The 23160-nt window shown below is 40.0% G+C and overlaps 1 protein-coding gene across 1 annotated transcript in view; it reads left to right on the forward strand.

Annotated features, from left to right (window-relative positions):
• igsf9a (immunoglobulin superfamily, member 9a) overlaps positions 1-23160 on the forward strand; it is a 93045-nt gene that overhangs the window by 22369 nt on the left and 47516 nt on the right. Inside the window, exons 5-6 of the mRNA XM_005941374.2 lie at positions 916-1064; positions 1879-1990. Of these exons, the coding sequence (XP_005941436.1) occupies positions 916-1064; positions 1879-1990 (261 nt within the window). The remainder of the gene's footprint in view (positions 1-915; positions 1065-1878; positions 1991-23160) is intronic.

Consider the following 23160-nt stretch of genomic DNA (forward strand, 5'->3'; position numbering starts at 1 on the left):
TCTGGTGCAAATTACTGACCTCTGTCATCATTTTAGGTGGGGGAACTTGCACAATCGGTGGCTGACTAAATACTTTTTTGCCCCACTGTAAGTTATGTTGGCTTTTTAACTCTGAAGTGTTTGCAGACAAAAAAGGAAGGCCTGATTGTCCTTTGATAAGATCTGAGATTTAAAGTGTCAGCAAGATGTTCTAAAGGCACATTTAAAAGGCTGCATTTGCAACTGACATTTTCAGTTAGGTATGTGAAATAATAATGTGTCTTTCAGGCTGCTGCTGTAACAAAGCAGGCTGTACTGCTGTCATGTTGTATATAAATGTATTGTCTGCTAATCCAGTTTTTCCTCTTTTGTATTTTTTCCCTTAATACTTCTGCTTTGAAGACAGAGCTTTCTTGCTTTTTACAGAAGGGTAAACAGCTCGAACAGCTTTAATGCTCCTTACCATTGACTCACCAAGTCTGTTGAAATGTACTGTGTGGATGAAACGCCATTCTTCCAAATGAATTTCCCACATTTGGTGTTTTGATAGTGATATTGGAGATTGCTGTTTAACACATCGGTCCAAGATTTCCCAGAGGTGTTCAGTTGTTGGAGCATGACATGTGATTCACATCATTTCAAAACTTATCAAACCAATCAGTGGCACCTTTATCCCTATGGAGACCATTTCCATCAGTAAAGAAATATTTCATCATATGAAAAAGTTGAAAATCTTTATATTAATTTGTTACACTTCCCACTCAGGGGACACAAACTATACCATCAGAATGTATGAACATGTATATTTGTTTATGGATGGTGTGAATAAGTATTCAATCGGAATTTGTTTTTCTATAAATGGCGGAATCTGTTTTTAAGTTTTTTAAATTTAGATGGTTCATGAGCATCTTTTTAAAGCTGTTTTTATATCCATAGCCCCACCCGCCTTCACTGAACCCCCACCTCCTGTCCTCGAGGCTTTGGTTGGAAGTCACATTTCTCTTTCCTGCATGACTAATGGCAACCCTACTCCAGCCATCACTTGGTTTAAAGACGGCATTGCCATTCAAAAAAATATTTCTGAGGTATGTATTTTTTAAGGGGTTTTAAGCCTGCAATACAAGTATAGAGCTATAGTTGTTACATGCATGGGGTGAAATAAATAAACAATATTTTCCTCGAAAATAATACAGTATATAGTAGTACTCTCTCTTTTTTTTTTTCAACCCTCAGCAGTTGGCTGCACCTTTCTGAGCCTGGTTCTACTGGAGGTTTCTTCCTTTTTAAAAGGGAGTTTTTAAAAGGGAGCCATCTGATTATTGGGATTTTCTCTATATTATTGTAGGGTCTTTACCTTACTAGTGACTTGAGTTGATTGTTGTTGTGATAAATAAAAGTGCATTGAACTGCATAGTGTTCATGCACTGCAATACATACAAAGTTTGGGTAACACTGCACAAATGTATCCAAGATGCTTTAAAATCAGCCTCAGTTCAAATGCCCATCCATCCATCCATCCATCCAAGTTGACACAGCAGTGTTGATGCAAAGTGGCACACGAATAAGTTCTAGAAAAGTCCTTGGAAGGAAAACAAAGGTGCTTTTGACACAAGCACCAAATCTGTTATTACTCCTACCTGTTGAAATATTGTGGCACTGGATCCATTGTGTGGATACATGTGAAGTATGCACGTAGGAAGTGAAGATTCTACTATATTACTATTCTACTATCAGCTGGATGCAAATGTCATACAGTACTAAATACTGACATTATACTGTAGGATGCCAATGCTTTTGCACAGGCTACAATTGCTGCTACCTATTGTACTTTCTGTGTGTGTGTACCTGCCTGCTGCATTCAGCCACCTCTTTGTTTTTTTACTATGTCATATTTATCAGGATGGAGTTTTATCTCTGCGAGCAGTGAGTATACATTCAGCAGGACAGTACACTTGCCACGCCTCCAACTCTGAGGGGAACGTGACTTGCGTGACAAAAGTGAAGATCAAAGGTCAGTTGTTGCCTAACAGTCTGTCTGTCTGTCTTTCTGCCTGCCAATTCCTTTAGTTTCTGTGATGTCTGTGTGCCCAACTGGCTTGAAGCCACCATAATTTACATTTCTGTTTCTTGCCCTTGCATCATGCAACAGAGCGGTAAAAGAAGTTCAAACTGAACTTGACTGGTATTTAGCCACGCAGTGACTAAATAAGAGTCAATATCATGATGTGAGACAAGATATCATCTGGGACTTGCCGATGTTGCTTTATCGTGATAAAGCTTTGTGTTTTGCTCAGTGTGAAGGCTTCATTTTAGAGAAGTTGATGCAACTTAGTGAAAAGTTTATTGTCTGTGGTCATGAATATATGTGTGTGTGTATATATATATATATATATATATATATGATGTATTGTATTGCTGTTATTTTTGTCATTTGCATTCCTGTCTCTCAGCCCTTATAGGCGAGGTGCTTCGCGTTTGTGTTATATATATATATTATATAAATATATATATAGTATATATATATTATATAACTTATACTGTTAACTTATATATAATTAAAATTATTGTGTATTATCATTAGTGTATAGGATATGTTGTATAATATATTGATATATATCTGTGGTATTTTTACTATACCCAATAAATAATTTAAGAAAAATCTGACTATTACATACATACATCCATACATACTACTACATACATACATAAGAGAACAGCACCACCAAGGCTGGAGACGGAGCAATACTGGAAGAGCATATGGGAGAAGGACGCAACCCATAACGGCAATGCTCAGTGGCTAGTGGATCTGAGGGCAGACCACAGCGACCTCCCTGAACAGGGTCCAGTAACCATCACAGTGGCAGATATCCAAGAAAGGGTCTCCAGTATGAAGAGTTGGACAGCACCAGGGCCCGACATGGTTCACGCCTACTGGCTAAAGAAGCTGACTGCACTCCACGAGCGTCTGGCAGCACAAATGAACCAGCTGCTAGTTAACGAGAGACACCCGGAATGGCTAACCGAAGGTCGGACGGTCCTGATCCTCAAGGACCCCAAGAAGGGACCGGTCCCCTCCAACTACCGACCAATAACCTGCCTCAGTACTACATGGAAGCTCCTGTCAGGCATCATATCGGCTAAGATGAACAGGCACATGGGTCAATACATGAGTGGGACACAGAAAGGAATTGGCAAGAATACCAGAGGCGCAAAACACCAGCTACTGGTAGACAGAACAGTCAGCCGAGACTGCAAGACCAAACTGACTGCCTGGAGAATTGATTACAAGAGGCCGAAACACCAAGCTAACTGGTAGATCCAGAACAGTCAGCTAGAGACATGCAGAGACTAGACTGACCCCCAAACCTGTGCACTGCCCACTGTGATTTTGAATATTACAAGATAGGCCTGATTGCAGTCAATGCCCCACACTCTGAATATCTGGAAGCGCTAGACACAGATCTGGTACAAGATAAATTGGGAACCATATTCAACTAACGAGTCTCTTTTACACTCACTATGTGAACAACTCATGGAGCCGACTAATTAGACGGATGACAACACAGAATCACTACCCGGCCACCACTCCAAGCCTAGGAACAAGCACCATCAAGCTTGTGGCGCACTTCTTCATTACTCTCTAATAGTTCTGATTTACAAGAGAAAGTAGCTCTGATTCCACCACACACTGCTGTATCCCTCTGTGGCAATTATCAGAAAATTACAACCCCCTCGTCTCATCTAATGAACCAATGCTCTCCCTACACGCTGAGAATCATAACAAGGCTGGCTTAAACGGCAGAATACGATCTATACTGGGAAACTTGGACCGTGCACTGCAATACTTGTTACCAGAGCAACACATCTTTGATCTCGATGAGAAATAAGAATTCTATAAATACGATACATGAGCAATTATACATGAATGTTATATAGTGAACAAAAGTGGCTATTAGCTATTTCAACACGTGTATAATCCCTTCGAAGATAATGCTCTACCTTTCAGATATACACTGAATTATCCCACAATATGCACATCACCTCTTTCAAGAGGAGTCACTTACCTACAGCATGCTTCAAGACTACAATCATGTTTATGATTTTGGATTGGATTCATAGCATCGATTTTCGACTGTGAATGAAAGTCTCATTTAGTTTATATCCTAAAGAATTAAGTGAGTATGATAGTCAACAAAAGAGGGAAGTCAAGTAAGTAACGAGAAACTGAGGGGAGTATCTGACACTTCATACCACTGCCGACAAGTGTCACTATCAATTCCTGAGCACAGTACATAAGGATGTTATCAGATAAAGTACTTATAGTCACTGATATGATCTTATCTGGGTGATTTCTCTCCCACTCGCTCCAAGTGTGTCAGACACTTCCTCTTGTCACTTTGCGAATTGGTCAACAGACACGGAGGCTAGCTGGAGATCCTCGAGTTGCTTCTGCCTCAGCCGCCTACACGAGATTACACTAATATTGTAGAGGGTTTCATGAGAGGCAACTCTCCTGAAGGAGAGTCCAAGTCGTGACATAGTGGTAAACAAAGCCATGTCCGGCTCCGTCAAACTCCTTGGGTAATACGTACGTTAGTCTGCTAATGACGGTAGAACAAGATCCGGGCCATCAACACGTACGCCCTGCCCGTGATCAGGTACCCTGCTGGGGTAATAGGCTGGCCAAAGGAGGAGATAGAAGCCACTGACATAAAGACAAGAAAGCTCCTTACCATGCATGGAGGGTTTCACCCCAAGTCCAGCACCCTGAGGCTGTACGCTAAGCGGAAGGAAGGGGGCCGGGGACTGGTGAGTGTCAGCACCACAGTCCAGGATGAGACAACGAACATCCAAGAATACATTGGGAAGATGGCCCCAACTGACCGAGTGCTCAGTGAATACCTCAGGCAGCAGAAACCCAAGAAAGAGGAGGGAGACGAGGAACCATCATGGAAGGACAGGCCCCTGCACGGTATGTACCACCGGCAGATAGAGGAGGTGGCTGATATCCAGAAATCCTACCAGTGGCTGGACAAAGCTGGACTGAAAGACAGCACAGAGGCACTAATCATGGCAGCACATTGCTGGATGGAGCATGGAGGCAGAATAGGTGTAGGTCGTTCTAGAGTACAACAGGAGTATATACGCTATCGCACGAGTGGATGTGACAAAAGTGTTCATGGACTGCTAATAGCAGGCGAGACAAAGTTTTGTTATGTCGCAGACAAATGAGTAGGACATGTCACAAAAAGCATGCACAGTCTTCCGTCGCAACAAGACGACTGTTAGCACTCACTTAGAGGTCTGGGGCTGTTAGTGGCAGCGATCCGCTCCTAGTCCTTACTCAGTTTGCACACCCCCTAGAGGTGCGCTGTCGCTAAAGATGCCAGACCTCAGAGGTGGAAACAATCCAGTCATCCATACAATATGCAGAGCGTTCGCTCAAGATGCTTGATGCTAGTGGTTCATACGGCAATACCCTGGTGAAATGAACAGTCCCACTATTCCTCAAGTCGAGCCTGCTGTTCTACGAAAGTGGGCTCCCCGGCATAAGCTTGCTCATTGCGCAAAACAATACTTGGGCGAGGATTATAAGCCTCTTGGATCCAGTTCTCCTCACATGGGGTCATATAATATGGAGAATGCCCGGTTTTCTCCTAAGAGTTTGCGTGTAGTAATTTGTGACTCGCAGAGCACTACAAGTATCCTGGACATTGTGAGAGCTTAACTCATGCCATTTACGTATGCGTTAACTGTACAAAATTACGTGTTTGTTCGCTAATCTATCTACAGCCAGACACGAGTATGGGTGCGAGTAGACAAACATGGAGATGTAACGCCGTAGTAGGTGAGTAAATGGATATAATATATCTCCTGCCGAGATTCCTCGTGTGTTAATCCGACTCTATCGCTAATACATCCGTTATGAAGGCACACTCAGGTACAGCACTATAAACATGGTAGGAGATCACAATAAATAGATACAGAGAAAAACCCAACAATCATATGACCCCCTATGAGCAGCACTTTGGCGACAGTGGGAAGGAAAAACTCCCTTTTAACAGGAAGAAACCTCCGGCAGAACCAGGCTCAGGGAGGGGCGGGGCCATCTGCTGTGACCGGTTGGGGTGAGAGAAGGAAGACAGGATAAAGACATGCTGTGGAAGAGAGACAGAGATTAATAACAGATATGATTCAATGCAGAGAGGTCTGTTAACACATAGTGAGTGATGATGAAACACTCAGTGCATCATGGGAATCCCCGGCAGCCTACGTCTATTGCAGCATAACTAAGGGAGGATTCAGGGTCACCTGGTCCAGCCCTAACTATATGCTTTAGCAAGAAAAAGCAGCGCACATTTCGGTGCTTTATTTCGGTGCTTTTTTTCCTGAGCTGTGATACACTTCTAGCCAATCATTTTACGTTTCCGAGGATAGTAGGCGGGGCCAGGTACGTACGTTCTTTTATGCAGAGCTACAGATTAAAAATGTCCAAGGCGAAGCGGTCAAAAGTCTGGCTGTACTTCACAGCAAAATATGCAAACTCAGCAGCCTGCAACAAGTGCTTTAAGCTGATACTGTGATACTGTCAAAGGAGGTAACACCTCGAATCCGATGAAACACCTGGCGACGCATAGCGTTTTTTTTTTAAAAGCCGAGAAATGCGCCGTATTTGATAGCTTGCTGCGAGACCTCACACCGAGCACATCTACTGCGGGTGGGTTGCCTGTTATCGGACCCGGAGTTAGCAACATCCCCCAAAAACCCGAAGAGGAGAGTCCTGGCCCCTAGCCCTGCCAGTGTAGCAGAAATGATGACGGATGATGATGCAGCAGCAGCCGTTCTTCTCTGCGTGAGTAGCTTAATGTTGTTCGTGTGTAATTTACGTTGAGTAGGCTAACCACGTTATTACATTAATGCATGTAAGGTGAACTAGCAAACATCCAAATCCAATCCAATCCAATTTTATTTATAAAGCACTTTAAAATACCCAGCACAGGAACAAAGTGCTGTACAGAAAGTAAGTTAAACAGCAAATTAAATAAATAAATCACATAAGACATAAAATTAAAATTAAAATTAAAACAGCCCTATGTTAAAAAAACAAGATAAAACAGCATCGAGTCACCTAAAAACAACTAAAATAAAATAAAAATAAATATAAAAACCAACATCTCACGTGGTGTCAAAGGCCAAAGTAAAGAGGTGGGTTTTCAAGAGTGACTTAGCAAACATCATCATAGCTACATGCGGCTGTCTTCTTGTTTGATGGCAGATACTCCCTTCACCCTGGCCAAAAAGGCTAAAATGACCAAAGAAAAAGTGGAAAACAGCTAAACATGAGAGGTTTTTGGACAAAGTTTGTGTTTTTTCCATTGTTTAAGCACTGCTTCCAGCCAAGAGTGATGCCATATATGCCCCATAGCTGCAGAAAAGGCTAACATTGTTATCTTTTTACAAAAAACAGCTGAACATGAGAGGTTTTTGGACCAATTTTGTGTTCTCCATTCTTTAAGCACCGGTTTGAGCACCGTTTAAGCACCGGCACCGTTTCAAAAGTACTGATTTGGCACCGGTATCGGATAAAACCTAAACGATACCCATCCTAACTAAGGGAGGATTCAGGGTCACCTGGTCCAGCCCTAACTATATGCTTTAGCAAAAAGGAAAGTTTGAAGCCTAATCTTGAAAGTAGAGATAGTGTCTGTCTCCTGAATCCAAACTGGAAGCTGGTTCCACAGAAGAGGGGCCTGAAAACTGAAGGCTCTGCCTCCCATTCTACTTTTAAATACTCTAGGAACAACAAGTAGGCCTGCAGAGCGAGAGCGAAGTGCTCTAATAGGGTGATATGGTACTACAAGGTCATTAAGATAAGATGGGGCCTGATTATTTAAGACCTTGTATGTGAGGAGCAGGATTTTGAATTCTGGATTTAACAGGAAGCCAATGAAGGGAAGCCAAAACAGGAGAAATATGCTCTCTCTTTCTAGTCCCTGTCAGGACTCTTGCTGCAGCATTTTGGATTAGCTGAAGGCTTTTCAGCGAGTTTTTAGGACATCCTGATAATAATGAATTACAGTAGTCCAGTCCAGTCTTAAATTAGGTCCAATTTTAGACCTAATTTAAGAAAAATGAAACCACAAAGGCAACTTCATAACTAATTTTATTGTAAGACACAGTCATTGTGCAATGTAAATAGAAATTGGCCTATACAATGTATCCACAAGTAATTGTTATGATGTATTATGTTTATATCATACAGTCATAGGTTTGCTTACTATTTATTTACTACAAATAAGTCAGTTTTATAAGAATCCACACTGCACTGAACAAAGTATGCACAGAAGAATTTATGACTGTATCACTCATTGTATCATATTCATCACTGTACAAATATATTTATAGATCACAGTGTAAAAAAATGATGTAGGGTTTGTGGAGACGGTTCAAAGTTCAAACTCCCAGACCAGCTGGGGAATTTCTAGATAAGATACAGAAAAGATGACTTACCACTACTCCCTTTGAGGCTGCATCCCGCTCACAAATATACAAATTAAATACATTCTTTGTTGAACATACTGCAAAGAAACTATATAATACAGTATATTACATTCAATATTTTCCCAAAATTATTTAATGTGACAGAGAAAACACACAAGGACAAAACAAAACCCCCCAAACAAACAGCAAAACACAAAATGAACTATAACGTATCACTCTTGAAAACTGGAGGACATTTTTATTACAATACAATACGAAACATGAACATTTCCCCTAAAGAGCACTGAACCTGGCATTTGCAATTGACAAAAGAATGAATGCAACTTGTGGTCATCGTGATACCAAAGTTTTGGGTGGTACATTATTATCAACAAAATGGCAAATTTTACAGTAAGAAATGTATCAAACACGTATTTATAAAACTATATGACAATGTTATTACAGCATTTGCATTACAGTCAGCTGCCACAATATACTCAGTAAATTTTGCAGGAAACCACTGGCTACAGTAAACATGTAATAGCTATAACTAAACACACAAACATTCATACACTACCCATGAAACAATAAAGCTTCTTGTAGACTGCAATGAATAAACAATAGCAAATTGTATTATTTATTGAATAGAATGCTTTGAAATGACTGGAATTGACATTTTCAGAATGCATTATTGTCAGTCAACAAAAATAGTTGATTACAATTTGCAACACTAAAGGGAACTTGCGCAGATATCTCTAGCTAGTTTTAAATTCTGCGTAAGGGGAGCTGTGCCGTTATTTTAAGAAGAGCTTTAAGCATGCCAGTCTGCCCAAGCTACAGGAAAGAAAATGATTAGCAGCCAATCTAGAGATATATATAATGGCTCCTAGACGCAAAGAAAATATTTGTTGCTGCACTTGGACCGCCCTCGAGCAATCATCTTTAGTTCAAATCACAGATCTATTGCAAGTTTTAAGTTGCACACTTGAAAATGCATGCTCACAGGCCAACACCACAGCAATGTTAACGCCTAACGTTAGGCTTTATTTAGGCACAGTGGTGCTTTTTTTCTTAAATACATCATGTCAACATGCTAACTTGCTAACAATATGATGTGCGATGTTTGATTAAGAAAAAAAAAGGCAATTTGGCAGTAGTGCTGGAGAATCACAATATTAGTATTCTCAGCCTCAGTGCCAATGTCCACATCACAGCTTCACAGAATTGTGCTCCCACACCTCACTCTTAGGCTGTCTCCCTGGCAAATCATGTCTTCCAGAAATAGTCATAAGAGTTAACACAGAATGTGCTAGAGACAATAGAGATTATTGCTTTTGATTTTGAATTTTTATTGTTGTAAAATACCTTTTTAAGAGGGACAGACACCTTCAGCTACTTTACAGCACGTGTCATTTTGATTTCACACATGAAACAAGCAGCAGTAGAACATTTCTCAATCTGCACAATTGATTTAGAAAAGATTTTACACTTGATGCTATTTCTGATGAAACCCTAGGAGCACACAGCCTTATAGCCTCCCTGTGGAACTGCTGTGATGTACTAACAAAAAATAAGAGGTTGAGCTAGAGTTTCAGAGTTAAAGATGTAGAGTCTTTAATTTTGGATGGACAGGGTTAGAAATGAGTACATTGAAGGGACGGGTCAAGCTAAGAGTTTTGGAGACCAAGATAGAGAGGCAAGGCAGAGTAGAAATAGTGAATATGTTGAACAGTATGAAGTATGAAGCAACTAGGGAGGAACAAAAGAGGAAGTCCACTCCACAGAGGAGTTTCATGGATGTACTGGATGAGGAAGGATGAGGTTGGTGTGACAGAGGACAATGTAATAGGAGGCAGATGATTCACTGCAGTGGCCTCTGTTTAAATAAATATGCAGTTTTTGTCTGAAGGAAAGTGCAAATAATTATTTTAGGTCTGTAGCTCCATTTGTTCCTGTTCATTGTGAGCTATCTTGTAAATACTTCCAGATGCAGCCTTGGTGGGATTGCAGCCACGTTTTCTACAATGGGATTAGCATGAAGGCTCTGCTTTGCCTTAAAGGAATTATCCATAGTTAACAACATACAGTTATGCTCCACAAGGTTTCCAGGGGTACAAGGAAGCATAAAAAACTAAACAAACTGAACAAGTACTCCAATAAAAGTAGCTTATCTTGAGCCACTGTGGCGATCGTGGCTCAAGAGTTGGGAGTTCGCCTTGTAATCGGAAGGTTGCCGGTTCGAGCCCCGGCTTGGACAGTCTCGGTCGTTGTGTCCTTGGGCAAGACACTTCACCCGTTGCCTACTGATGGTGGTCAGAGGGCCCGGTGGCGCCAGTGTCCGGCAGCCTCGCCTCTGTCAGTGCGCCCCAGGGTGGCTGTGGCTACAATGTAGCTTGCCATCACCAGTGTGTGAATGTGTGCGTGAATGGGTGGATGACTGGATATGTAAAGCGCTTTGGGGTCCTTAGGGACTAGTAAAGCGCTATATAAATACAGGCCATTTACCATTTTACCATTCCTAATCAGCAGCATATTTCTTCTAGAAGCAAGTGTTGTGCCATCCTGGCAGCCATCCTGAAAAGTCCAGGACTTACTGGGGGCAGTTATTTTGGAACATGTGAATTCAGTTTGTGATGTCAGTGAAACCTTTTCTGTTTATTTACGTTTAGGGTGGACACCAGTATTGTCCTCTGAACATATCAATGTCTGTACATAACCCATTTCTCACTCTGAGTGATGTACCAATAAACTGGAGTCTTGACCAAGAAACATTGGCAGCCTCCAACCCATGATGTAACTGTAATGATGTAAATACAAATAACCCCAAACAAAACCAAGCAGTCCAGGGTTTTAGTTTGCTTGTAGATTTAAAATGGCATAACTGCAGCACAGATACGTGCTTCTTTATATCAGAAAGTAGAAGTTTAGTGAGTTGTTTTTGTCTCTATTTCATCTTATTTTGAGCTGATCAATCTCATTTCCAGCTTTCTGACTGTTACAAGCTTAACTTGTTAATGCAAACCTGAAAGCAAGCAATTTATTTATATAGCACTTTCAGACAACTCCCAGCTGAAAACAAAGTGTCGTACACCTAACATGAAAAACGAAAAGCACATTAAAATAAATTAAATTAAAACAATAAAATCAGCACCTTAGATCGAATTAAAGCAGTAAAACCAGGGTCAAACTGTGTCAAAAGCCAATGAATAAAAATATAGGCAACTCTTCAGTTCATACAATAACAAATACCAAATCTCTCAGAGACTAAGTGTAAAATCACAATCACTGTGGTATAAGTGAGGGCATGTACAGAATGAAATTGGGGATTTCTCTTTATTTTGATGGCACATCCCAGGGAAAAAGACTGGGCAAATAATGAGGCTTCACTTAATTTTGGAATCTCCCAGATGCAGTGGCCACATTTTAAATAATAATCATGAGCACGTACGACTCTAAGTCACATTATCTGAGCTTTGGCTGCATTCCTCTGAAGCATTGCCACATGGATGGATTACTGACTAATAGCTGATCTGGATGGAATCAAACTAAAATCCTTAAGTAACCTCTAAACACTCACTCTTGCATATATGTCATGCATTTATGATTATAAACTTGTTCAGTAATGAGCGCTGCACTATAACCTTAAGAAGTGTGACAGACTCATGGGGACCCAGCTAGTTTTAAATATATCACACACGTATGGGGACTATCAAATTCACATTGCATCACAAACCACTCATCGCTGCATGAGTGGCCTACTTGAGCCAAGAAAATAACAAAAGGACTGCAACACTCAGTGAATATGCTTGGAATACTCATCTCCTGTTTCATCTGAGCAAAACAAGGATGCAGGTTTATTTTCATCTCATTTATTTGCAGTCCAACAGGTCCTCATTACAAGAGATGGCTCAAAGGTGGATGCAACTCTGAAAAAACTTGTGGAGTATGCAGTATCTTTCTTAGTTGTCACTGGCACCTTAGACCTGAAGGGAAAAGGTATCGAGACACATAATAACGACGACCTAGCTACACTTTAGAAATGTGTGGCATGCCAATGGGTCTTAACCAAGATAAGTCTTGAACGAGGCAGATAGTAAGCAATGTAATAAATGTGACCAACTGCAATTCTAAGTGTAGCAGCATCAAGCAGTGTGGACATAATGTGACAGACATATACTGTACTATACTGTATGTATAGTTCCTTATCTTTTCACCCCCCCAATAAAAAAAAATTGCTTTAGGGAAAGAAAAGTGCTATAAGCTTTTATTACTCCAAGGACACGATCAGGAGAACCAATGTGTTAAAATATCTCTCTGTTCTTTTCAGATTTCCGGAAGCTAAAGTTTGTAAATAGTTTTTAATAAAAGTTTTAATAATATCCAGCTGGGCATATTTTTTTTTGAATGGCAGAGAGCTGTTGTAGCCATAGAGATATAGCAAGCCTTGTATTCTAATAGTCGTGCAATATTGTTTTTTGTCTTAACAGTCTCTTTTGTTGTGGAGTTCCTGACAATAAAAATCACTGCTGAGCAACTGTGAGGAAAGTAAAATAGTAAGTAAAGTTTTTTTTCTGTCAAATGCGCACTGTTTCAGTAGATACTCACCTACATATTTAAAAAAAAAAAGCCATCCTAGTCAAACAATTGGATCTCAATGGCCCTGAGCGGCTGAAATCCCAAGCCCATTCTTTTCCTTAATGTCATCCTGTGCATTTCCTGATTCTCTCAAATTCCCTTGTTTGGGATGTTACGAATATGTCACATAATTTAATTTAATTAAATAATAAAAATAAAGTCAAATTCAAATGGGTGGCGGTAGCTCAGTGGGTAGAGCAGGTCGCCTATTGATCGGAAGGTTGGTGGTTCAATCCCTGGCTCCTCCAGTCTGCATGCCAAGTATCAATTGCCCAAGTTGCTCTCCAATGCATCTGTCGGAGTGTGAATGTAGTTAGAAAGCATTCAGTTTAGAGAAAGTACTTGTAGATTGGTTGAATGTGTCATGTTGTATAGCCTCTGCCACTAGGTCATAATTATGAGGCCCTTCATTGCCCTATCTATTAATGTCCTAAATGTTTATACTCTTTTTAATCCTATGGAATATTCAATGTGTCTCACCCATTGAATAGAGCTTCAGTCAAGTCATTGATGGGAATCATTCAGTTTGCATATTAATCCATTGTTATTATCATTATTAGCTTTTTGTCACTGATAAGAGATTCGGTTCTCCAGATTTTACTTGCTTGGCTTTAACAGGATTCAAAGGGAGCATGTTTTCTTAATTTAAGAAATTCTTTTATGAAGTATGTCCCCCTATCTGCTGTGATGGCTGTTACTGTTGCCGGTCATGCACACATGCACTGTTACATTGTGAGGGAAAAAGACAAAAAAAAATACCAGAACTAATCCTTTTAAACTGCAAAGAATGTAGGCACTAACAAGTGACTAAACTGAGGGTAAATATGAACTGCTGAGATGAACGAACTTAAATGAAATTGAGTTTACTGAGGTGAGGTTTTGTTGACAATACAAACATGTACATGTACCTCTACCATTAGACAGTTACATAAGTTAATTTGTTTGTGTGCCTGTGTGAATGTGTGTATGTGGTGGTGTTTCAGTCTTAGAACATACGAGTATGTTGTGTTTCCTGCTTTCTGGTTGATGCTTTAATGTCATTGTACCCCTCATTAGTATTTTCCACAGGCGTGAGCTTGGGCTTTGTGCCATTTGCTTCAAATTCCTGCCCCACGCTGACACTATGGCTGTTTTCCTGCAGGGGCCACATCTCCTGCCAAGTGAGCGATGGATGATGAGCTGGGTGTCTGCTAAGGAGGGGCCTCCTCTGCCTGTAGTTAGCCCACACCTGCACAATAGTCTCTTTGAAAGGCCGTGTTGTTAGTGTGTAAAGGATGGGGTTAAGTGCGCTGTTGATGGGGAGAATAAATATGACTACCCAGGAGCTGATGGTACCTGTCAGAGAACAGAGAAAGAAATACAATTACAGTGTTAATTACTTAGTCTGTCTAGATTGTTACATTTAACAACTACTGACATCACAAATTAAAAATGATATACAAATACTATCCTTAACCTCAAAATAAATTGTCATCATGCATAATCTAATGCATAATGGTATTCTTATGCAGTAGTAAAACTTATGGGAAACGCTTTAAGAAAACACAGAATGATCCATATTGGGAGCACTTTGCTCCGTTTGACCTTAAAAGGCAGGACTTTACAACCTGATGCTTTGCAAGAGAATGTATCTGTAGCCAGCTCTGATTCACTGTAATCAATTTCAAAAATCATCTAAAACACATCACGTGGCATTTAAATGTATTCTTAACCCACTTCTCCCCCCAAAAAACCAGATACTTCATCACACACAAATCAGCAACACATTATCACTTTCTTTTGCCAAAGACGTGTGATTACAAACTGCTAATGACCTGGTCAATGATGATGTCACTAAAAAAAAAATCAAATGAATAATGAATAATGAATAATAAAATGAAGCCTGTCATGAATAACCTTAAAGCAAAAATCAGTAAAACAGTAGGATATAAAAATAAAAAAAAATCATTAAAAATAATAAAATCTATACACAGGTAATCAGTCACATCCATCATCGTATCCATGTGGTATTAGTTAAAAGTCTAGCAGCTACATTCTGCTGAACCCTTATAAAGACCTGCCTGCATTCATCAAATCATCTGCTTCTTTTAGTGAGTTGCAGCAGACACAGCTGAGCTAAGAGGCCAAAAATGTTGTAGAGGCAAACTGTGAGGCTAATTAGGTAGTATTTTACTCAAAATGCTCTTTTTCATCAAAGTGTTTGTTTAAATGCTTGTCATTCTTTTACTGTACCGGGAATCTCCACCTGCAGCAGCGAGAGGATCTTGAGGATGAAAATGGGGATCCAGCAGAGAGAGTCAGTAATGACGATAGAGAAGAATCTTTTGGCAATGGTCACCTCTTTTTTGATGTGGTTGCTATATTTAGTGGTCTGAGTGCCTGTTCTCTGGATGTTATAAAACATACTTGCATAGGAGAGGACAATGATGAGGAATGCCACCAGGTTAAGACCTACGGAAAGACATAGAGCATATGCTACTTGAGAGAGACAACCTATGAATGGCAATGAGGAGGAACTGGCCAGTTTACACCCAGGTTTAGACCCTAAAGTCCTCGAAAGCAAACGATTCTCAATAACAAGTTTAAATTTGCTCAGGTACTTAGGGACACTTTGAGCTACCTATGTAAGTACGGAATAAAAAGTCTGTTAAGCATCGCGGGAGCAGCCGATGGAAAGTTATTGATGGAGAATTTGGCATCCGAAACCCACCCCACCAAATATCAACAGTACCGAATGGATACTGAAGATAATACAGAACCGTACTTATCCACAGGTATACCACATCCAGAATATTTGTGGAGAAGAAAGGATAGGTGTAACAAACCACACAAACAACAAACGACACTGACTAGTGCTCAAGATGCAGATGAAACCATGAACAATCAAAAGTGCACTTAACAGAAGAGACACCTCGTTATCAAAGAAAGCGAACGGAGGAGATACGACTCCGAGGAACACCAGTGAAAATCAACATAGCGAAGGAGAGCAATAAAACGATGAGCCCCGCAACCCAGTGTAATGATAAAGACGTCTCTTAGGTTGTTCAGAAGTGCAGTGGAAAGCAGACCCATTGGTCCGTAAAACTGCCGAAAGGCGCAATGCACCTCTTAGAGGGAAGGTGCAGCAATCTGTAATTATATGGGGTGGCAGAAAAGTGCCAATAATAACGACGGAGTAAACGTGAGCCCATAGAGTCTCTGGTTGTTCAGAGTGCAGTGGAAAGCAGACACCATTGGTCCCGTAAAAGTTGCGAAACAGCCCCTTGCAAACTAATGGGAGGAAGGCAATAATAAAACCAAACACCCATATCCCAAGAAGGATGGTGACAGTTCGTCGCCAGCCAGGAGTCAAGTACTGGAAAGGGTAGACTATGCAGATGTATTTCTCCAGCGTTAGATATGTGAGGAGCAGGACAGATACTTCAGTGGACAGCATGGCCAAAGAGCCAATGACCTGACACTGGCTGCTATCCATCCACGCCTGGGCGTGCCGGTTGTACTCGCCTCGAAACTTTAGGTCATATGCACCGATCATGAAGAGGTAGATGCCCATCAACCCATCTGCACCTGCGAAGAAAAAGCAGCTGATTTACAAATTACTTATGAGATTTTGGTATAAGATTATATCCTGATATTTCTGGAGTATTTGGCTGAACATATAGCTATAACGATGTATTTGGGCTGCTTTGCTACAGAAAATTTAGTTTCATACTGCACACTGGCATGTTGCGAACCCAAAAAGCAGCTATTTACAAATTACTTATGAGATTTTGGTATAGAGGTCAAATGGGAGATGCCCCACAAGGGTGGATGCATGAAATTTATGACCCCTAGATATTTCTGGAGCGTTAATTGGCTGAAACATATGCTAATAAGATCCTGTGGGACAGTCGCACATGATATCACTGTAGGCGGGCTGCTTTGCTTCAGAAATTTAGTTTCAATTGATAAACGAATTTTTGAGGTAGGTTTGAGACTTAAGAAAACTGTGCATGACCACAATGTCAAGTGATGGACTATATACTATAGTTTTGGATGAGATCACGAACCCAAAAATAAACCCACTGCAGTGCCTCCACGAAGAAAAGAAAAAAATGACCGAGGACCTTCAAAAATTGGGTAGTGACTCAACCGTGTTAGAGTTCAAAAATTGGTCAACACGAAAGGATTGAATCTGTAAGAAGGAGATTAATGATAACATGCTGACAGCAGCCACTCAACCTCGGAAATCCATGCATATTAAGAGGAACCAGGGATACTATAGGCCAACATCAGTCTTTCATGCGGTCTAAACTGTTATGAAAAGGAAATGAATGATATGATCAGTTTGAAATGGTGCAAAAATATACCCATTAGCATTCTTGCTGAAACTCTTGAGGAAAAGGAGTAGTGGCTGGGCTCGTTTTAACTTAGCATTAAGACTTTGAATAGGAAAAAAAACTAGCTCTGTTCTGTTCAAGGGAAACAAAACTGACACATTAACTAGAGAACTCAAGGCAAAACTAATGAAAGAGAAACAGAATAATGTATGTTCAGTGTTTTAAACTAGAATGCTGATTTTATGTTCTTCTACTCAAAGAGGAAGGTTCTTCCGAGTTAAATTTTACTTGAGGGGAGAATGATTTATGATATCACAGCTAGTTAGAAGCCAGTTTTGAAGAAATCGACATACACTTTAAATGTTGCGTATTATTAAAGAACATGTAAGGGATACCCATTCATCCATCCATCCTGTTAACCGCAGTTTAGGGTCACAGGCGTGATGGAGCATACAACAGTGCTGCATATTTATAGATTCTGAACAAAAATGAAACAGCTGAGTTTTACACTTGAATTTCAAAACTTTTAAACATCTTATCTAAACCAAGAAATGTTCAAGGAGTTTGAGGATTAACATTTAAATGCAATCTAAATTCTGACATGTAAAATGGGGAAATATTTAATATTGCAGAGTATTCTTGGGTCTCTCAGTCTAATTTGAAAAAAATAGGTCATGTTATTCATGTTAAAAAAAAGGTTCATTTCTTTCAGTTGTATCTTGTCACGATCCGCAGTGGCAGACCGATTGGAGAGTGTGTGGAGGACTCAGACACAGGCGAAGACACGAAACTGAGTTCAAACGAAAAGCGAGCCTTTATTTTGGCTGATGACATGGGGGTCAAACAAGGCAGAAGCACAGTGACCATGACAGTATCTGTTCCATTAAAAAAACATTCAAATGTAATACAAGTGGATTTGATCTATTCATGAGAAACCTTTTCAAATAAATGAACTTGCAGACATTGCTCAAGATTTCCAGCAAAACACAAGTAAGCACACTGCAAGTATCAGTGAGCAACATTTTAATAGAATGAAACACAGTATCAACTAATGGAGGTGTCCAAAGTCAAATTGATTTTATCCAAAGTAAAGAAGGGCTTTTTCTGTGTGAAATGATGATTAGAGTAAAACCTTTGAAGAGGTTATGGCATTTTACATGCACTGGTAAAACTGCTTATTTACATTCAAAGCACGATCAAATGGAATTAGAGTGACCGGACTATAAGAAGATCAATAATAAGGCTCAGTAGACTGAGAGTTGGGGAAAAAAAATGAACACATACAGATTTTGCTATAGAAGAAAAAGCAAGACTCCAATCAGCACAAGTGCATTCGTATTAGTTCCTATAACAGTTGGGGGATATATTAACATTCACCAGCATTTCTCTGATTGGAAAAAGTGTTCTATTTGCAACAGCAACACTTCATTTATCAGAGACATCTTTTGGTTTTCCTGTTTTTAGAAAAGAATTTATACAGCAGCAGAATAATGACCACAATACAAGCTTTCCGAGAGCTACGAAAGAAAAAACATCAACTGTCACTGATTTTGCTCTATAAGCCACCCACCTTCATCCCCATGGAACGTTTGTGGGGGCATTTGAAGACTAAGAAAACTTTCTCGATAAAACAAGAAACTTTTTGGGGATGTTGTGAGATGGTATAATATGGGATATGAAGTTTTGTACAAACCTGTAGATTCCAAGGTTCGAAATATTCATGTGATTACAAATGTAAATATAAGCTGCGGAGCCAATATTTTTTATGATAAAAAGTCTAAACAAATACAAACTATAGGTATCATCACTAGACCTACTAGAGTTTCTGAATCAGAATCAGAATACTTTGTTAATCCCAGAGGAAATTATGTGGTCACAGTTGCTCCAAGACAGTAAGAACAGTAACTAAATAAACTAAAGTAATTACTACAATCTATATTACAATATTATAAAACATAACAAAATACCTCTTATGCAAATAGCTCAAATTATAAACATCCCAGTATATTACACAAATAAATTAGTTGACACTGAGGTGCCCTTCTTGTTAAGACTTTGACCCCTACTGTACATCATTTTTTTTTATATAAACGTTAGAAAAAGCAACATTTAAAGCCCAAACCTCAAATTTGTGTTGCTTAGTTAAGTTAGTTTTTCAGTGTGGAATTTGATTGTCACCCCTTGCGACAACTGACGAAAAATGCACTTCACAGCCTTCACTCAAGAAGCAGTGGGTCTCTTTGTTAGGTTGCCGTAATGAGTCCATTACAGCTTGCTGCAAGTAAGGTGAGGAGGACAATGCACTCAAAAACTTGTGCGTACCCCCTCGGGCAGAAATTCTTGAGAGCATGTAACTTTCTCTTCAAAACTAACAAACTAACAAAAGGTTATGTCTGTGAAGGTTCTCAGTCATCCAGGTCATCTTAGTCAAAGGAGCTTGCCTTTCCTGGACTGCGCTGTGCACATTGAAGAGAATGGCAACCTCAACATCGAAGTTTACCGGAAGCCCACACACACGGACCAGTACCTCCTCTTTGACTCCCATCACCCTCTGGAACACAAACTTGGAGTAATTAGGACCCTACACCACCGGGCAGAACATGTTCCCTCTAAGCCTGAAGGGAAAAAGAAGGAACACACACATGTAAAGGAAGCACTCAAAACGTGCGGCTATCCTAAATGGGCGTTCTTAAAGTCAGCAAAGAGGCACAGAAAAGAAGATCAGACACCAGCGAGGGAGGATAAGAAGGACAGACGCAACAACATTGTCATCCCCTATGTAGCCGGTGTATCAGAGAAACTCAGGAGAGTTTTCTCCAAGCATGACATCCCGGTGCATTTCAGACCCAGCAACACGCTCAGACAAAAACTGGTTCACCCGAAAGACAAAACGCCAAAACACAGACTTAACAATGTGGTGTATGCTGTACAGTGCAGCGAGGAATGCCCAGACCTCTACATTGGAGAGACCAAACAGCCACTTCACAAGCGCATGGCACAACACAGAAGAGCCACCACAGGACAAGATCCAGTCCAATCTTAAGGAAAAAGGCCAACTTGGAAGAGTTCACGTCACATGAGGTTCATAGAATTTGGTGAGAACGCACGCGCCATAAAAAGGGGTGGATTCGGAGAACGTACCGTACTTCGAGGCGTAAGCCAATGTTACATTTATGATGCGTGGAGACACAAGAATGGACAGCACAAGAATGGGTGGTTTGCTTAGACAAACGACGGGTGAAAAGAAAAGTGGGATGTGGTTAAGACGCTCAAACCTCAGAGTATGAGAAGAGATCCGTAGTGTCAGTACGCTGGTTTGACACCAGAGGAAGGTGGTGTTAAAGACATCCAAAGGACACGAAGTGTATATCCGAGGACATCTACTGTGGAGAAAGTAAACCTATAGCTTTTGAGAGCCATTTCACTTCCCAAGAAGAAAGAGCCCCTTTCAGAGAGCGCCCCTGGATCGAGCGCATGATAGGTAACCGGCTTGGCGGACCCACTCTGGATTCAAGGAGTGTCCCATGAAACACAGATGGTGGCGCATGGACCTTTCTTACCCAAAAGACTTGAGCGAGGCTCACACGTCGAGAAACCAGCACTATTCCTGAGGATATGAGACAGTGCACGCGAGATCCTGTCCAGTAAGAGCCAGCCAGATCCTGGGAACAGCTAAGACTACAGCGCAGTTTCAACACTCTCTAATCCTTAGCCGACAGTTGCCTGCTGAGTATATGACATGGACCAGGAGGGTGGAATGATCTAATCCGCTTTGGTCCCCTCTGTGGGGGGACACTCCACTAGGTAACTCTGGGACTCCGCAGCCGACGGCGGGCAGTGGTTGAATTCTTTATGAACATTGAGGGAGAATGCATGCTTTCTTTATTACGATATAAAGGCAATGAAATAACACGAATCTCACAGACTATAAATCTATGATATTGTAAAGATCACACGCACATCGTCTTTTGCATTTCGAGACAACACTCCTGGGTGGGAGGCTATACTCAAAAGCGTTAGTAGAAGTAATCTAAATAAAGCAAGCTGAGACGTTTATATTCATCTGTCTTAAAAGACTGTTCAATGTGCAATCTTCCATTCATATCTCTATGGCAACACTAAATATACTAGAAATATTTTGTAATATACTAAAATTATCACTCAGCTATGCATAATCGCAATAACACAGATCTGCTCAGTCATTTTTGGTGTTCTCACATTGCTTGAAACCTCATAATATAGAAGTAGAAAATAAGAACGGTCCTAAAACTAGAGAACAGTATTAACTTATCTCTATGCCCTATTCTCTGTATTGTTATAACACAGTTTATATTAATATTTTAAAATTTAACTAGAGATAACACACAATTTCTGTATAATTGCAAAATTATTCCACAATGTTTTTTTATATAAAGTTATATGATGAGTAATTTGTGATAGGTTGCTTATAAATTTGCTCAACTCTCTCATGATGTAACATTGCCCACTGCCTCACATCGAATAACATAAGTTTCACTAGATGTTATATGTTGTCTATATCACTTATTGAGGATTATGTATTGGTGCAAAATCTGTGGTCTATATCTTAACTATCGAAAGCAATCCCTCTTCGCTTAACCTTATTACTGTCTGAGATAATTAATCTTTTCTGATGCCTGAATCAGCTACGCCCAATAAAGGAGATTCTTTTGATGCAAGATAGTGCAATTATGAATGTATACATTGTTGTAACATCTGAACATTAAAAAATGAACTTATAGACACCTAGGCCTCACCAATTATGATACATATTCAAGGTATTTCTTTGTGTTTTTGTTATGCTATGTTCTAGCGCGTATATATATTATTTGTTGGTATCTTTGGTTACAATAATTTAGTATTACTAATTAACATGTGGTCATGAAAAGTATGATATTGTTAAGTGAGTCAGTAAATAATTAATAAAACTTGCGACTGTGTGATGGGAGTCATTAATACTGTAATAATTATTACGCATGTATAAAAAAGAATTCAATATTTGAATAAATTATCTTGGGTATCTTTCGGGTGTATGTGAGGAAAGCGCACAATGGGACCTGACATAACAAGATACATTGAGAGATCGAGACAAAGTGGGCTTGCTAAAATAAAGAATGTAAATCATGGAGTTCTCAGTTCTAGAGTATAAGACGTATGCACGCTAGTCACAATTTGTGTACATGCCATGTTTGTACTTTGTTATTTCTGGCAAGTGCTATCAAAGTGTCTAACATGACTTGGTGGAGAGATCTTCCGCTACGTATATCAAGCCATAATATTCCGACAGAAATGATTTGTTAATAGTGTAGCAATAAATCACATTACGCTGCTGTTTGACATCGAGATAGTTCTTATAAGCTACTATACATGCTTTTTTGAAAGCTCAACAGTAGAGAGAGAGTGTGTTAGATAAATTGCATATTGATTCGCGTATTTATTTTCTCATTCATCAATTATAAAAAGCCTATCACTACACTTCTTTTATCTAATTGGCATCTTTCTTTTGTCAGCACATGTATGTCTGTGCTATACTTGTTTCTTTTGAAATATAGCGATTTTATGCATCTTATATTTACGAGGATCACATGCTCCTATGATTACGTTACCCTCCCACCAAATCATAAAGAACTATTTACTGGTATTCATATTATTTCCTATTGTAGGTTTGGTTCGCACAACAACTAATTCTGTGGATAGATAACTCTTCTGCACGCCTTCAGCCGCTCAG

Source organism: Haplochromis burtoni, unplaced genomic scaffold (genome assembly GCF_018398535.1).
Source record: "Haplochromis burtoni strain Fernald_Lab_line unplaced genomic scaffold, NCSU_Asbu1 Contig_298, whole genome shotgun sequence".
Lineage (NCBI taxonomy): Eukaryota > Metazoa > Chordata > Actinopteri > Cichliformes > Cichlidae > Haplochromis > Haplochromis burtoni.